This window comes from Anarhichas minor, unplaced genomic scaffold, assembly GCF_050575085.1.
Source record: "Anarhichas minor isolate MPS153535 unplaced genomic scaffold, ASM5057508v1 ptg000051l, whole genome shotgun sequence".
Classification (NCBI taxonomy): domain Eukaryota; kingdom Metazoa; phylum Chordata; class Actinopteri; order Perciformes; family Anarhichadidae; genus Anarhichas; species Anarhichas minor.
The window spans coordinates 4,128,809-4,146,996 of record NW_027466497.1 but is presented as its reverse complement, the minus strand read 5'-3'; the positions used below and the strand labels follow the sequence as shown (position 1 = coordinate 4,146,996).

Here is an 18,188-nt window from a genome sequence, read left to right as displayed (position 1 = left end):
GAGTCCGCCATGTTATTCTAGTTATTCTCTGGAGACGATGGATCCTCTCTCTCTTCAGTCTCGCTGGTCAAGTGGGAGGAAATCACTGCAGCAGATTCAATGGAATTAGTTTAATCTTTAAGTCACCGTTCCGTAAAAAATAAAAATAAAAATGTTCATATAGTATGTTGATGGAAGAATGGTTTTTCTGCATAATAATCCACCTTGCTGGAGAATAATGTGTGTGTGTGTTGGTATACTTTAATTAGGCCTGAACTGAATTAAACGAGTAAAAACTGTGAACTATTAAAATACATGCAATTTATTATTGTGGTGACTTGGAAGTGGTCTTCCTACTTTACATGTGCGTTATAAAAACGGAAGCCTGTCCCCTTCCGGTTGTGGGTGTTCGTGACGTCACTGATGCTCGATTCAGACCGGGCTGGGTGCTGGTTTGGGTGTCTGGACGGCAGCAGGGAGATAAACTGTCAAGTCAGATAGAGTTTACCAGGAAGCAAAAGCAGAAACAAATCTTCCCTTTAAAATTAAAAGCACAAAAGTCTCTTTTTAATTTCCCAAATGAACAAAGAGACTGGAGAAATATTGTGGTGTTCATAACCAATAACCATATCGGTAGCCTACACATTCACATCTGAGCATGTGAATCGCTCTATAGCAGATTATTGCACGTTATAGATAAGAAAACTATATTTCCTGCCTGAGGCTGTAAGAGATGGAAGCTTTAAATAAGTATTTGTTCTGCGTTGCCTTTAACTAGCTATCACGCTTCCTTTGTTTTATACTGACTTCTACATGTTACTGCTCTTATGCATTCCTGGTTTGTTTTAGTGGTTTATGATGCAGTTTTTGCACGTTTTATTAATTATCTTGTTTCTTCACCTTGTTGTAAAGCACATTGACCTAAACTATACAAATACAATTGTATTAATATTATTATTATTATCACATTCTATTCTGGATAGACATTGGAGCTCATTTTCCTCAGTTTTCCTCTTTTCCTTAAGACACAGTGACCTCCATAAAAGTATTTACAGATTGGAAATACATGCATTTATAGCTATGAATGTGTGCCTTTGCAAAAAATATATATCTTTAATTTAGTACGGATCCCTCAAGATACATTTTTACCTTGTTTTATGGGGTTAAAATCCGTTCACCGATACTGATTTTATTGTGAAGGAGGTGACCAGAAGTCGTGTTAATCTCCTCCTGGCTGGCTTCACAGTGGTGAGGGAGGCTCCGGAGAGAGAGAGAGAGAGACAAGAGAGAGAGAGAGAGAGAGAGAGAGAGAGAGAGAGAGAGAGAGAGAGAGAGAGAGAGAGACAGAGAGAGACAGAGAGAGACAGAGGGAGATGGCTGAAGGGAAGGAAGACTGGACCGGGTCAAGAGCGACTTTGGAAACCAACATAAAGTGACCTTGATCATCCAGAGCTGTCCGCGCTGTGGAGGGAGTCCGGACCCGAGAAATAGCGCAGGGACCCGCCGGGCCTGCACACAGACTGTTTAACAGGGACCGTTTTCTACCTGCTCATCCAAAGAGACAATCATCACTATCTGCCGATCTCCTCCCTGAAGGACTCCTCAACTGCACCAGAGTCCCGTTTGGATTTTCTGTCACCATACTGAGTGTGAGTATAGAGCTCCGTGCCGATGATCTTAAATGGCGATGTCATGCATCATATAGGTCAGCTGATCATGTTCTGCCACACTTATTGTGTTACTGTAGAGACGCGAATTATGAAAACACAGATCCGCATCCGATGACGCGACCTTCTGATGTCGATGAAGCCACACCCTCAGACAGACAGCATTCAAATAGCATTGTTTGGGCCACATGCATGAATGAACCCTGGCCTATTTAGTGGGGATGCTGCCAGCAGCATGATCAGCAGCAGCAGCAGCAGCATTCACTGCAGGACAGCCATAGTCTTTTACTGTAAGACATCCAATGAGCTATTCCTCCTAACTGTCAGATTCCCAACTATACAGATCAGTATTTATTTAGAAATCATTGGTGTCTGGACTTATTTGTCTTCATGGAGATCTTTTAAATAACTTTTACTTGCTAAGAGCTCATCCCTTTTTGAAGATGTGAGGATAAGGAGTTTTTACAAGTTGACATTATGTGCTTGTGTTGGTGAAAGGGACTGTGATCTGGGAGTGTTAGAATGCCTTTAATCCCACATTTGCATGTGCATGTTGGCAGTTTGAACCTGAAATCAGCCCCAATGAAAAGGCAAAATACGATACCCTCTCAAACACAATACAACAGAGAGTGAATACAACAGTACAACTGGTGCAATGGGGAAGACGTCCCAAGGTTGTAGAGCTGCTACACGAAGAACAGAGCATGTGCATAAAAGCAGCTTTCATATGTGTTGGTGTGGTCGTGCATGTGCTTGTAACACCAATGTTATTGGAGCCTTTCATGTCCGATGCACTCGTCCATCACCAGCTGTCTTTTATCTTCTAACAAGCGGAGACAACCACCTATCCGCGGAGGAGACTCAAACACACACGCCTGTTCTCCGTCTCTATTTATATTCTCCTCCGTGAGCCACACCGCTAGCTGTTTGATCTGACACTCAGGTGGATTTCATGAACCAGATCTGTGGTGTGTATATCCGACTGTCGCCTGCTGCGCATCTGCAGTGGCACACTGAGCCCTGCAGAATAAAGACGGAGAGCTGCAAGGTCGCTATGCACGAGCACTGCTGTACCTATACCTCAGGTAGGGGGATCAGGATCAAACTCGCTCCTTCAGTAGTCTGTGATGTGTGAGGAGGGCCTCGCTGGGTCACTGGGAGATCAGGAGGTGTGAGTCGCAGTGTTGGCTCGTGGTTCAAGAGTTTGTCTCTTAAAAAACAAGAGATGTTGTTTTTCATGCACTGGTGTGTTTTGAGATTTGGGGTTATTTTCTTTCAGACTAGTGGAAAGAAAAGTCCAAAATACACATTTCAGTGTTCATTTGATAACTTTATCTATCTCCGTCTGTAGATTTATCCTACATTCAACAAAAGTTATCATTAGATAATCCCTCATTTGCATATTTAAACATACAACATCTTATCAAACTTTTCTATGGCTGTTGACAGTATTTTGTGATTTATGGAGTGATAAAAAGAGATATCCAAACTTCCCTCAGTAAAATCATTTGACTCAAATATGTCAACAAAAATGAACCAATCATTTTGAACCTTATTAACATTTAAAAGATAATGTATCTCAGCCAGAGACCCACTGCTCTGTGGTTTTACCTGCCGTCGGAAAACAAGCACTTGGGGAGAACAATTAATCAATTAAGTAGTACTCTTTCATGATATCATATCGGCTGTTATCAAGAGCTGCTCTTAACCCCCGCGTGCCTTCTTTCATTTCCCGATGAATGAAGAGTGGTGTCTGCAGTGGATAGGCTGTGATTTACTCAGCCTGCTGGCAGGCAGCACAGTGCAGACTCAGCACTTGAATTTAAAGACTCAGTCGGGAAAGAGAGAGGCTAATTGATGAGTGTGGACTTCCCTCATCTCTCCTCTCCAGGTCGCTGTAGCTGCCGTCTCCTGTCTGTGAGGTGGATCTGCTAACCCAGTGGAGCTCCAGCTCCAGAGGCCCATGGCCCCTGTTTCTCTCCACCAGTGAGAGGTGAGCCAAGCTGGCCTCCCCGGCCCCCTCCCTGGCCCCGGCCCCAGACCTGGACCCGGACCCGGACCCAGATCCCGACCTCCACGGCAACGAGGAGCAGTATGTGAGCGAGGGCGTCTCCAGCAAGCTTGACACACACCCGGCGCCGCCCGACTGCAGGGACGCCGAGACCATCACAGGTGTGTGTGTGTGTGTGTGTGTGTGTGTGTGTCTGTGTTCAGAAAACTGAGCCAAAAACAAAAGTGTGATTTGTACCATTGATTTGACTTGAATTTGAGTATCGACACACTGATTGACACATTAGGAATGGATTGACAGTGAACATTTTAGGCACCGTGTGACCCTGACACACCTCATCATGAAGGCCTGCAGGGCACCACCAGGCAGCAGCTCACTGACCCCCCCTCCCCCCCTCCCTGTCCTCTATGTGATGTTCAGATGTGTGCAACAGCACCGACCTGCCAGAGTTTGAGATCATCAGTCTTCTAGAGGAGCAGTTGCCGGTGTACCGGCTGCGTGCTGACACCGTCTACGGCTACGAGCACGATGACTGGCTGCACACTCCCCTCGTCGCCCCGGACGCCAGGCTCGACCTGACCACCGAGCAGATCGAAGAGACGCTCAAATACTTCTGTAAGTCTGACGAGCGGACAGAACATACACAATTATACATACATGATATGCTCCTGATGAAGGGAGCAGGAAGCTTTTAGTTATCTTGTTTCAAATTCAGGCGGTGGAAATGCAGTGATATAAACTGAGGAGGGACACTGGAGATTAAACCGGTGGGGTTTTATCTCTGGTGTCTGAATACATGACCTGGGAACATGTAATCCTTCATGGGTTCTTGGAAAGATAATCTACTTTAGTTTGTGGGAATGTGAGTGTGAATTTCTTGACGGGTTTAAACACATGAGACATTTTTATTTCATTTTTTTCGGGGAGACCACAACGGTTCACAACAACAACAACAAAACTAAACACAAACAATTCACAAACATAACACATAAAAAAATATTTAAACCAAGAAAGTAAGGGTAGACTCTCTAATAAGTATATACGAGTAAAAGTGGGATAGTATTACTGTAATATTACTACATTTTCATGATCTTGCAGTATGTAGTAATATTATTCAACATATTGATTGCCACTATAGCTTGTATTGAGTTTTAGCTGGAGGCTTCAAAACTATAGTCACAGTGACTACGTCCACTTGTTATATACAGTATATGGTTCAAAATCTCACTTAAGTAAAAGTAAAAAAGTATCAGCATCAAATTATAAATACCAAAAGTAAAAGTACTATTATTCAGAATGGCCTATTTCAGAATTCAAATGAATGTAAAAAGAGTAAAAAAGTACAATATCTACTTTCAAAATGTAGTGGATTAAAAGTATAAAGCAACATAAAGTGGAAATACTCAAGGAAAGTACAAGTACCTCATCATTGTATTTGAGTAAATATACTTTGTTATATTCCACTATACTGCATTAGGGAGGTTCAGAGAGTTAAGGAGTGTTGTTCATTGTTTAATGTATCTCCTCTAATGTTACAGAATAGGATGCTGTTTAATTACTTTGTATGCAAACAACTTATTTATCTCCTGCATCACATTCACTTTGTGTCTGCATATAACATTTGTATTCTTTTCAATGTCCAACATATTCAAATATCTAATATGTTGTTATGAGCCCTTTGTAGCTCATAATAGTGTAGTGATAAATCACGTTACAGTTTAATTTGAGCATTCCACCGTATTGTGTGGTTGGGCCGCTGTTTGCAGCACGATCAATGGTAAAGAGTTAGTGGGTGTGTGTGTGTGTGTGTGTGTGTGTGTGTGTGTGTGTGTGTGTGTGTGTGTGTGTGTCAGGGTTTGTTTGCGGAAAAGTGTCGCCATGGTAACAGTCGCTGGAGGCAGATAGATGTCCGGCGGCCTCGGAGAGAGGAGAGAGGAGGAGAGAGAAGAGAGAAGAGAGGAGAGAGGAGAGAGGAGAGAGCAGAGAGGAGAGAGGAGAGAGGAGAGAGGAGGAGAGAGGAGAGAGGAGAAGAGGAGGAGAGGAGGAGAGAGGAGAAGAGAGGAGAGATGAGAGAGGAGAAGAGAGGAGAGATGAGAGAGAAGGAGAGAGGAGCAGAGAGGAGAGAGGAGAGAGGAGAGATGAGAGAGAAGGAGAGAGGAGCAGAGAGGAGAGAGCAGAGAGGAGAAGAGGAGGAGAGAGGAGGCAGGCGGGGGGATGAAAGAAAGGTTAAAAAAAGGAGGGCTATGTGGGAGTCCATCACTGATTGGCTCTTTCTTCCGTCCTGCATCCTCTCAATTACAACACAACTTCTACTCCAACTCAGTCGCCGTAGAGCGCCGCACACTCTCTCACATCTCTCCGCCTCCCTCGCACTCACAGCGGTCTTGTGGGCGGAGGGTTATTCAGTCTCTCTGGGCCTGTGAAACAGTAGCTGAGCAGTAGCAGTAGGAGAGGGAAAGCGAATGGATCAGTGTTTGGATCGGTTTTCTGCTTGTCGGTCGTCGTGGAGGTCAAGGGAGAGATGGACAACAAGGGCGAGATGGACAGATTAGCGAGGGATGAACGTGAGCTGGATGACTGGCATTATAAGGAGGACAAGAAAGGTAAAGTACATTTATGAAATACAGAAACTAAAGACAGGTTTAATATGTGATGAGGGAGTTTAATTGTGGCATTTCTTTCTGTCCAGCACTTCGATTTTTGTGCGCAGTAGATTGAAGTGTAGCTCGAGCTTTCTCTGCTTAAGTTTGTTTAATGACTTCAACAGATTACAACAACAGCTTTCTCTTTTCTTTATTTCAGGGTCTCTAGCAACGGCAATAAAAAACAGTGTTTTGTGAGATTCTTGGTTAACTTACACCGGAGCTTTTGTTCTTCTCATTAAGAGGATTTTTTTTCTCGAAGCCCGCTGACTTTGAGTTTGCTCTGTTTTGACATATCAGCCCTCGAGTGCACACGCATGCACACACAAATCCCCACAGTCCACTAACCAGAGTGGATCCTCATTCATGAGCACTGTTGAATAGGAGAAACTCAAAAGGTGATTCAATGAAACCACAATTACGTTGTTTACCTCTGGTTGTAATACCGATGAGCATTGCAGAGAATTAGCAGAACATATTCAATAACTTTTGTCCCAGCATGTTATTGATTAGAGCTCTAAAGTCAATGACAGCTTTCACATCAGGGCAACAGAGCCAACTGCTGAGCTGCTCTGTCGTTCACCAACATCGGATCAATGGTGATGGAAGTATCACATCCTAAACATGACCCGTCCACCACCTCTTCAGCCTTCTGCGTTACATAATGTGCCGTTGTGCGTCACACCAGAAGTGATTTATTTTAATATATATAAAACTGAACCTCGCTACCTTCCTCTCACTGTGTTGGTGTGATTTATATTCCCACAGTGCTATGTGCAGACAGAGTGGGCCAGATGACGAAGACCTACAGTGACATCGATGCTGTCACACGTCTGTTGGAGGAGGTGAGACGGCCTTTTTTTCCCTCGGTCTGTTTAATGGAAGAACATTCTGGTGCATGCCGTCGTTGAGTTGTCCGGTGCATTTACTCAGCGCTTGTATATGCTGCTAAACTTACCATCCTCCTCCTCCCACCAATAGAAAGAGAGAGATTTGGAGTTGGCTGCAAGAATCGGCCAGTCGCTTCTCAAGAAGAACCGACGTCTGACTGAGCAGAATGACTATCTGGAGGAGCAAGTGGCACAAATCACAGAGGAGGTCTGCTGCTCTCAACATTCAAACAATCCCAACTCGAGCACCACTTAGTAGCTCTTTCTGGAGCTTTCAAATGAATCACAGTCTTCATGAATATAAACGGTCCTCTTCCAGGTGGCCCAGCTGCACCACGAGCTGAACCTGAAGGATGAGCTGCTGCAGTTTTACACCAATGCAGCGGAGGAGAGCGAGGACGAGTCCAGCAGCTCCCCGACGTTAGCGTCCTTTTCTTTGTTACTCAATATCGCTCCTCCAATCTGCAAATATGTATCTCATAATTTACACACTATAGAGATGTAAAAGCATAAGTTTATCGTATATATTTATCTGTCAAAAGGGCGAAGAAAAGTACAGTGGAAACTGCTTCAGGAGGCACACTCCAGAAGAAAGTCAAAGAGCTGGAAGAGGAAAACCTCTCACTCCGCTCAGAGGTATCTCCACTCACACACACACACACGCACAACGCACACACACACACACTGACACAATGTAAGACTTGTCTGGGATTATAGAGTGTTTATAATGCGTGTTTGTAAACAGGCACACCATCTGAAATCAGAGACTGAAATTTATGAAGAAAAGGAGCAGCAGCTTGTCAATGAATGTGTGAAAGAGCTCCGTAAGTATTGAATCACACTTACACATGTTGTCTATGTGTGTCGAAACTTAAATATCTGAGATGAGTGATTCCCAAACTCCGGTTCACGCCCACGAAAGATGACCTTTTTTGGTCTCAGTCATTGTCTTTCTGCTTTTTTTCAAGAAACTTATGAACACATCTCTGGATTCAAAGTGCTGCTTTTGTGTGATTCTTTTTGGAGCAACTCAGTTTTACAGATCTGTCGATTAAATCAACTAATCGATTACTTGACGAAGACTTTCTTTGTTTGAGGACAGCCCTACAGTTTACATTGTTGGTATCTGCGGAGGAAAGTGGTCCTTTGAAAATCCGGTTTGATGCATGGTCCGAAAGTTTGGGAACCTCTTAATGAGACTGAACTGGATTGTTTAATTCTCTTCTTGTCTCTCCCTCTAAACCTTTCCTTTCCATCCTATCAGGGATGTCCGGTCTCCAAATCTCCACCATAGCGGAGGAATTGTCTCGTAAGACTGAGGACGCTTCCCGCCAGCAAGAGGAGATCACACACCTCCTCTCTCAGATAGTAGACCTGCAGAAGAAAGCCAAATCTGTGAGCACACATGAACCGACACATGAACCGACACATGAACTCAAAGGTCACTGTCATCATACTTTGCTCATTTTTGCTAATTCAAACCTGCATGTGTGTTTCTAGTATGCGGTGGAGAACGAGGAGCTTTCTCAGCACCTGGTGGCAGCTAAGGATGCCCAAAGGCAGCTTACAGCAGAGGTAACTTCCACATCACTGCCCTGTCTTGATCACAGTCCCTTGCTTGCCAAGCTGATACCAGACACTTTAATTCCAAAAAGAATATTTTGTTGTCTTCAAACAGCTCCAGGAGTTGGATGAGAAGTATTTAGAGTGTATAGAGATGCTCCATGAGGCCCACGAGGAGCTGAAGAACCTGAGGAACAGAAACTTCCCTGCAGGGACCCCTCGCCGCTTCCATCCTCTGGGACTGTACCCGATGGTGAGGGAGTGTGTGTGTGTGTGAGCGTGTCTGTAGATGTGTGTGCGTGACCGTCGTCCAGTCCTTCATGAGGAGTGTTTCGTGTCGCAGGATTCTCTGGCAGCTGAGATTGAGGGAACAATGAGGAAGGAGATGAGCCTGGACGACCCCGAGTGTGAGGAACAGAAGTACGTATGGACTAAGAGTCCAAAACCAAAAGGGTTTTACGTTATAGAAATAAAACACAAACTGCACACGCTGTTGGCTCATTCTCACGTGTTTGGTTGTGCGCAGGATCCATCGGAGGCGCGTGTTTGAGACGGTGAAGAACATCAACCAGACAGTCCGCCAGCGCTCTCTGACCCCAACCAACGCCAACATCCCGGGCTCCAACCAGTCTCTGTCAGCGCGTACGTCACCCCAGTCCAGTGGCCTCTGCACACCTCACTCCAGCGTGTACGGAGGTGACGTCAGCGGGGACGGTGTGGCACTTGACAACCGAACACAGAGCATCCTGATGGAGACGGCAGCCAATCAGGATAGGTGAGGAGGCTTGAGCTTACGCAATTAATAGATTAAAGGGGAAGTTGATTTTGAGGACAATTTTTAGACATCTACATGAATCAAAGAGTACCTTTGTACCAAATGTTATTAGTACAGTTTATATAACACGTACTACAACAAATTGGTCCCTGTTTGATCCGCAGCAGCACAGAGGGCCGAGAGAAGAAGGCCAGCGGAGCGGAGGACCTGCGGCTCGCCCTGCGCCGCCTGTCCCTGCGTCGGCAAAACAACCTGAGCGAGAGGCGCTTCATGGGAGAGGAGAGGGAGCGGAGACGGGGAGTATACGGAGGTCTGCATGATTCCCTGGTCCAGGAGAGCCCCTCGTTGACCCCCTCGGAAAGCATCATGTCCCTTGGGAACCTCCACCTTTGGGCCTCACGAGGGCCCTACCTCCCTGACAAGCTCCAGATCGTCAAACCGCTTGAAGGTGAGGGTGAAAGGGAGGGCGGGGCGAGCTGCAAGGCGGGGAGGAAGTGGGAAGGCGAGCTACACCGAGGGGTCGTGACAAAGAAGGGGAGCAAGCGGGGCTGGGGGACGGAGGGGGAGAGGTGGCTGGAGAGCCGGCATGGGCGGACGCTGGAGGGGGAGAGTGGGAGAGGCTGGGGCTGGGCGAGGAAGACCGGAGCTGGGATAGAGAGGGAGAGAGGAAGGAGGTGGGCCAGAGAGCGAGTCGAGAGCAGGAAGATGAAGGGAGCGAAAGAGAGGCCTCTGCCACTAATGCTCTTCAACTCTTTCTGGTCTCTGATGCACTGTCACAAATCCAGCAGTTTTGCGTCTCCACACAGCTATTACAAAGACACACAGCCGAGGGGATGGTTGTAGACAGAAACACACTCCTGATTACACCAGGCGTCCAAATCATTTGCCTCTTTGACTGAGCTTGACCTCCCTCTGGGATAAGGGAAACAGACTTCTAATTAGATGGACATGATTCCGGTTAGTGTAAAACTTAACCTGTAGGCCAGCGATTTAATGTTGTCACAGCTGGTGTTTGTACTTCGACAGCTGCACCTGAAGTTTGAACCCAGAGAGAGCAGCAGCAGCGTTTAATTATTCCCCTTGTGATTCAGTGTTGATGTAACCTTAAAGGTGGCTGTTGTTGACCTGTGCTGCCCTCTGCTGGTAATAATTAATACTTCAGTTACAAGCACGGCTATATACACACATATATATTCTAGCATTTATATATTTTACATGTGAAGCACTACAAAAGTACTATGTTATGTATATGATTGAGTGATATATATTATGTACAAACAAACACTCCTTTCTATCTATATGACAACAAGAAATACAACAAATGAGTGCTTGATGCAAGAGAATCTTCTTATTGATGAAATAATGGGACTCCAGCAGCTGCTGTAAACGTTATTATGATTATTGATTATTATTGCAGCTGAATTGGAATATCAGGTGAGATGTCATTGAGGAATGGGGTTACAACAAGACGCTCGACAAACGGTGAGGGGCAGAACGTTTGATCATCTTAAATAACTACAACTTATGAAAACAAAAGGAACAGTTACATTACAGAGTCCCGCCATGGTTTGAATTTATTCCAGCTATGTTTAGAGACACTTCTCGGGTCCGAAGACACTTCAGCTCACTTAAAGCTCCTCTGTAAAGCCTCCTCAGTCCTTAATCCTTGAGATGCAGATGATTTCTGTAAAATTGAGAAATGAGAAAGTCCTAAAGAAACCCCACGATAGCTTCTGTTTGCATCCATTTGTTTATTTATATTTACACCGTCTCATTTCCTATATATGCATTATTCTGTCTTTGTGTTTCTTTACTGTTTATCATTTAACTTCCTGTTTTTTTTTCATGATTTCTGTTTGCTCATTCTGTCACTGCTTGCTTTCTCTGTTTCAAATTCTTCATGTAAATAAAAACCTTTTCTCATTCTACTTGCTCCTCCATTTCATTTGCATCACATTCTTCTGCTCTTCATCGCCTCTTAGCATCTCTGTATTCTTGCCACCTTTGTTTGTCACCTTGATCACTGACGCTCATTCTGCAGCATTTCTCCTCATTTGTTTTTTCATGGATATGCTTGTCAGACAAGTAATTATTAGCTTTAAATGCATACTTTTAATGGTTACTTGTCTTGCTTTTGTTGCATACTCTCATATCAGCCCATATGCTAGTACTGTATGTGATATGTATGAGATATCTACATACATACGTCTATCTGTCAATTTGTCCCTGCACCAGTATCACAAAACTACAGTATTCATGTAGTATCAAAAGCATTAAATGACAGACGATAAAAGAATCGGTTACATATCAAGAGTCATAAACAAGTGTTTAGCTTTGTGTGTGTGTGGTTAAAGATATTGAGTACATTGCAGTATTCATGTCTCTCCACCAGGCTCTGCCACGCTGCATCACTGGCAGCAGTTAGCCCAGCCGCACCTCGGTGTGATTCTGGACGCTAGGCCGGGAGTCGTGCCGAAGGGCTACAGACCCCTCGAACTAGAGCTGGAGCAGGTCTGTGTGTGTGTGTGTGTGTGTGTGCGTGTGTGTGTGTGTGTGTATATGTGTATATGTGTGTGTGTGCGAGAAGCTTCTGAGTCCGTATCTACAATATGGTCGTGTTCATGTAAATGCATCTCTTTATGTTTACCGTATGTACAGCTGTGTTGGGTTTATTCTGCATCCTGTTAACAGCATTAGTTGGTTTTTATAATTATACAGCTTTTTCATTGCACAAATATAGACTTTATTTTGATATTTAGAGGAAAGTGATGTATAGCAAAAACCTTGTGTGTGAAAATATGGTATAACTTGACTTATTACTTGCAAAATACCCCCCACCCTACTCCTAGTTAATATTGGTACAAGTGGTAACACTGTAATGATTTGCACTCCTTCGTCTGCGTTGTCTACAGGTATATCCATGGGGTGGCTTTGAGGAGGAGGAACCGGGGGAGCAATACTTCCAGAATCTGCCCACCTCCTCCTCCTCCGCCTCCGCCTCCGCCTCGCCAGCCGTGCCCTCCACCTCCGGCACGTGTTACGCATACCTCGGGCCGCCTCCGCCCAGCCTCGTTCCACCTTCTCCACCATCCCCGTCCCCATCGCCACATCTCAGCAACACCGACATCCTGGGTGAGGACACGCTGTACATTTGAACATGCTGTATTTATGTATATAGTTGGAACACGTGCAGTGTTTCATGTTGTTTTAAATTACTGTAATGCGTTTGCCTTTTACTTGCAGCTGCATACTACCCAGGTAAATGCATGGCCCACACCAGCTCTACCTACACCTTCACAACGTGTCGGATCCTCCACCCAACCGATGAGCTGACGCGGGTCACGCCAAGGTAAGTGGTGCTGCTTGAAAATGTTTGATCAACGTCAACTTTCTGGCCCTTCCCCTTGAGTTTCTCAAAGTTTCTCTTTGATCTTCATTCACAATCAACAACCGCAAAGTGAATGCCTTATTGCAAAAGTCATAATGAAATAATGTGCTTTTATGAGAACCTCCTCTCCTCTGTTTTGAATGTTGCATGCTTTTAAAAAGCAACTCAAATGAGTTTTGTATTACATTCCATGTGATATAATAACACTAAAAATCAACATATTAATGCAGGTTAATGTGATAATGTCCCTTCAGAGGGCTAAATGTGCACTCAGTCTGAATTCCAAGCAAGCAACATTTAGCAATCTGTCTGCTCGACAGTCGAAGGGCGTTAAATAATATATGCGCTTGTGGTTCTGAGAAACAAAATCCCCTGTGTATGAATAAAATCAGTCAGTTTACAATGATGAGATATCATGAAAGTGAGTATCATGTTTCTTATTCCCTTTGTTTTCCAGTCTAAACTCAGTCCCAGCGACGTCCTCCTGCGTGATGACCAGCACCCTGTTGGGAACTCCGGCTGTTACACCCTGCACACCCCGCAGGCTCGGTCTCAGGCCGTCCGAGTCCTCAACTAACCTCAGGCACGGTCCTCAAATGCTATTACTTCATTTCCAGCTTCTTTCTAAAAATAGGTCTTCTTTCTACTGTAAGAAGAAGTTTCTTAATGAGTAAGCAGATTGTTGTTCGGGTACTTTTACAAAGCAAGACATGTAAGTTTCATGATTAAATGATAGGCAGAAGAAAGCAGACTATGTTGCTTTTATGACAATATAAGTAATTTCATATCTCAATAACGATGTATATATATATATATGTGTGTTTCCTGGTAATTCAATAGATAAACACACAGCCTATTTTTGTATACTCATGTCTGAATTAAATACTTGACAAATAAAAATATTTCCTCATTAAATTAAGAACTTAAGTGCAAAACTAACAAAACTGTTTCAAGTGAAATGATAGAGAAAGAAATTAATGAATATTTCAAGCTATACACTGACTATGTGTATATATTTTTCTGAGGAACTTCTTATTATCAATTTAGATGACCTTATTGTGTATCATGATATGTAAATATATGTTTTCATCATCATATAATTCAGTTCAAAGACGATAAATTATGTTTTTTAATTATCTCCAGCCCTAGTTGTTAGGATCAACGTAACCTTTGTGTCTCAGTTATTTGGCAGTCAGTGTGATGTTGACTCTCGTTTGTTTCCCGTGTTTGTGCAGAGATGCAACACGCACCACCAGCACCTCCCTGGGGTTAGTGCGCCTCCTCCAGGAGAGAGGGATCTCAGCTGCAATGTATCACCAGAGCCAGGGCCTGGAGTACGGTCAGGGCAACGGAGGAGTCCTATTCAGCACCTCCATCACCCCTAACCGAGCGCCCAACCCCGACCCTCTGCACCCCTCTACCCCTCCCAGCTCGCCCACAGGACAGGGCGCTTCAGCTGTGCCAACGTCTGCGGGCTTCGACTTCAAGAGCCCTTCCTACGACAACTTTCTGACCTCCAAACCGGCCCGCTCCATTCTGAAGGAGGTGACGGGGAGGATGAGGGGCAGGCAGAGAGGGAAGGATTGTGAAAGCCAGACGGACGTTAGCGTGACCGTCCACAACCTCAACCTGCTGGACAAGGTGAAGCGGCTGGGTGTGGCTGGAGGTCCAGGAAGCAGAGCAATGAGTCCCGGCCCCATCCTGGGGCCTCTGGGCGGGCTGCGTAGATCCGGCTCCCCTTTTGGGCCCGATGGAATGAGGAGGAACCCGAGTTATCCATCCATGGTCGGGCCCAGCATGGCCATGAAAGCCCCGGGGCCCCAGGAGTAGTCTGGACTGCTGCTGGCCATTAGAGAGTAGGGCCACGGACCGACTGTTGATCAGTCACCTGGAGCCCGAACACTGACTCACACTGTTCATACTGTATGACAACAACGTGCCACTACTGTCTCTTATCACTGCTGTGGTTCCTCACAGACACTATCCACGCTTTAGTGCTTTCCACTCAGAGTTTTCCTACTCTGAAAACCACGCTAACAATCAGCGACACACAAAGAAATAACTCATACCAGTTTATACATACAGTCTATGGTTTAAGTTCACCCGCTATGGCAACGGTGCACATATAAATGGCCGTTGCTCTACACATCCAGCTACATTGATTTGAATGTGAATGTCCCTTCTACTCACATTTTATTTCTATGGCACCACATTAAGCAACCAAGGGCTAAAAGGCTAACACAATGCCTATAGCTAGCTAAAACCATTTGATTTCAGCATGTCAAAGAATTAATGCAAGCTAATGTTAGCTGTGTGTTGCAGCTAAGGCACCTGCCAACATATTACTGCACAGCTTTCTGTTTTATCCACAATACATTATAAGACAAGTTGCATATTGTCAAAATGCGTTAGCTTAACTTACAGAAACATAGTTACCCTAAAAGTGACATTTAGACAAAATGATTGCTACACAAAGTCTTTATTCTGAGTCTTATTTCTGATGATGGCTCACTTTTGTCTTCTTAAAGACTTTTTCGGTTCTAGTAAAAACGTAGTTCTGGGTTCTTTACCCTGTTGGTAGTTCATCTCACCACACAGCAGCTTTCAGACTTTTTTCTGTTGTTTGCTAGCCGACGAAAAGTGACAAGAAGGAACCTTCACGCAATATAAAGATAATGGAGAGCAATGAATTGTTTTCCCCTCCGGTGTGGGCAGGACTTAGTGCTCTGTCTCAAGAGCAAAATAATTTAACCCAAATTGTTTTCTGATATATGCAGCTATGCAGATTTGGTTTTATGCGCTCATATTATGAAACATCTCTGAAATGTCTCAGAGATGTGTTAGTTTGACTCACATATGTACAAATCTGGGAATTTAAAACCAATTTTATATAATTACATTTTATGTAATTGGGTGAACTGACCCATTAAAATCAGAATATCGATATAAATATATATGTATATATATATATCTATTGAGATATCGCCCACTGCTCTCCACTCACATCGCTGCTTTGGATACTGACTCTGCTGGCTGGATGTAGTACTCCCACTCTTGCCTTTTCTGAAAAATATCCACAAAATCCCACTCACATCCAGACAGCTGCACTCTGTTAAATCTGCCATCGCACTAGTTGGCTCCTTGTAGTCTCTGTAGCACTAAAACATGCCTTTCTTCTTCTCTGTTACTGGATTAAGATCCACCATTTTATAAATGATTCAAAACTTTACACCAAATACGTGAAAATACGTCACCTTTACCTTTACTCTCTCCCCCGTCTTACCCCTTCCTAAATCCCTCCTGAAGTGATTAGGTGTGAGTCCGACATGTCGCTTTCAACAAATCATGAAATAGATTTTAAGTCAATTTTGAAGATACTTTGGTTTAGTTTCCTAATTGGCCATTAGACGGGGAAGTTGTTGCGCCCACTAAACGGGACGGATCGATGCGCTGAGGCCACAGCTCTCAGAGAGGACGGAGAGAGGGATGAAGGAAGTGGCAAATCAGCCATTGTGGTCGGAAGCTTTTGGATAAATTAAGCAATATAGTGCCTCGACCATCTATTTTTTGATCATTATTTGTTCTTCTTGTGTTGGACCAAAGGTGGTGAAGAGTCATTGAAGAGAAGTGCACTTGTGTTTATTTATTTAAATAAATCCTATGAATTTAACCTATTTTTCATTTTTTTCGTGCTCACTGTATATACTGTTCATTGTCACTAAATTGTCAGTACTGGCTCACTCACTCATAAAGGAATCATTATAGTGCGTATCCGAGAAACACACGTCACTGGAAGTAATTGGGGTAATCATGTAATGAGGTTTTTTTTTTCAAATAAAAATTCTGTAAATGAATCTTATGGTTTTTCCGTCTGTCTGTGTGTGTGTGTGTGTCTGTGTGTGTGTGTGTGTGTGTGTGTGTCTGTGTGTGTGTGTGTGTGTGTGTGTGTGTGTGTTTTTCCCTCAACAAGACATGAAAAGAAGAATCCCAGACAGGAAATCATCGTGTTCCCCTCCACCAGCAGATGGAGCTCACGAATAACCAGAAAACAGTCAGTATGTGAAGCGCAGTGCTTTTGTCCGTCTGTCCACACTGGCACAGTCATAATCCATTACCCATTCACCATCTGTATCTCTTGTGCTCTGAGGGATATGATGAAGGCTGCTTATTAAACCTCTATTAGCCGCAGGGTGAAGGAGAGGTTGGCAATAATCAAAAAATGCCGCTCTGGCAGCTGCGGAGTCTTAATACGAAGAAATGAGATGAAACTCTGTTTCAAATGTCATTGACGTCTTTCTCTGTGGATATTTGTCCTCTTAGCATAACGTTTTGGTAATGTGATTTATCACAAGATCAAATCCGCTGCCTCCTGAGGTGAAACATGGTCATCCACCCTCCAGTCAGATCAACACTCTCATAATGTCCCACTGTGTTTGTTAAAATCAACATTAGGTATTACATGAATATATTACATAAAAGTGAATACTTGTAGCCATGTGAGCAGTGTGGCTCTAGAGATGTCGGTAATTACTTGTTCCGCCACTTTGGTCCAGAGTGAAATATCTCATGTGTAACGACTATTGGATGGACTGCCGTGAAGCCATGAACAGACATTCATTGTTCCCAAACAATTAACTTTACTGATTTTCAGTCGGTTACAACTTACGCAGGTTGTTGGGAGGCGTGTCCTGTGCAGTCTACATATCGGCACCCAGACAGAAAATAGTCCTGCAAATAACCCACAAAATTAGTTTTTTGGACAAAATGAGATTTAAAAAAAAACCACTAACGCACACTAACATCTGGCTCTTGTATTTAGAGGGAAATTTTATTTTATGTATTTATTTGCAAGGGTCCCCGATGCCAAAGGCACCAGACAGTCGTCACACAGTTTGAAACACAGACTGAATAAGTAACCAAATAACTTCTTTCTTCTGTGTTTAAACATGTTTTCTGGTGAGACCACGTCCATCGTGATATACCAGAGAAAAAAAGAAGCAGAAAGACACATGCTACTCGTCTAATGGCAATGGGAAAGAAGTCTATTGCCTCTTTTGGCGTGTTTTCCCACGTTTAAAAACCCAGCACATACCTGTTAAGTTTGTAGGTCTGCATGTAGAAGAAGATTTCATGGGGTCGTGGTGAAGTCGTCTACAAGGCCGCAGCTAGAACCTTCTCTGAGAGCATTGGTTTGGCTAGCTTTTTCCCCCTGATTCCTGTCTTTGTGCTAAGCTAAGCTAACAGGCTGCTGCTGGCCTCACATTTACATTAAT

General features: G+C 44.0%; 1 protein-coding gene across 1 annotated transcript; it reads left to right on the top strand.

Moving 5' to 3' along the window:
• Positions 1-3,997: 3,997 nt before the first annotated feature.
• Positions 3,998-16,762, top strand: trak1b (trafficking protein, kinesin binding 1b). The gene is made up of 18 exons (XM_076112703.1): positions 3,998-4,022; positions 4,078-4,272; positions 7,068-7,144; positions 7,281-7,397; positions 7,509-7,615; positions 7,732-7,825; positions 7,935-8,013; positions 8,454-8,584; positions 8,690-8,764; positions 8,868-9,005; positions 9,096-9,172; positions 9,279-9,527; positions 9,692-9,975; positions 11,920-12,038; positions 12,440-12,659; positions 12,771-12,876; positions 13,373-13,498; positions 14,151-16,762. The coding sequence occupies exons 1-18, from the start codon at positions 3,998-4,000 to the stop codon at positions 14,743-14,745; spliced, it is 2,814 nt and encodes a 937-aa protein (XP_075968818.1). The 3' UTR covers positions 14,746-16,762.
• The last annotated feature ends 1,426 nt before the right edge of the window (positions 16,763-18,188 follow it).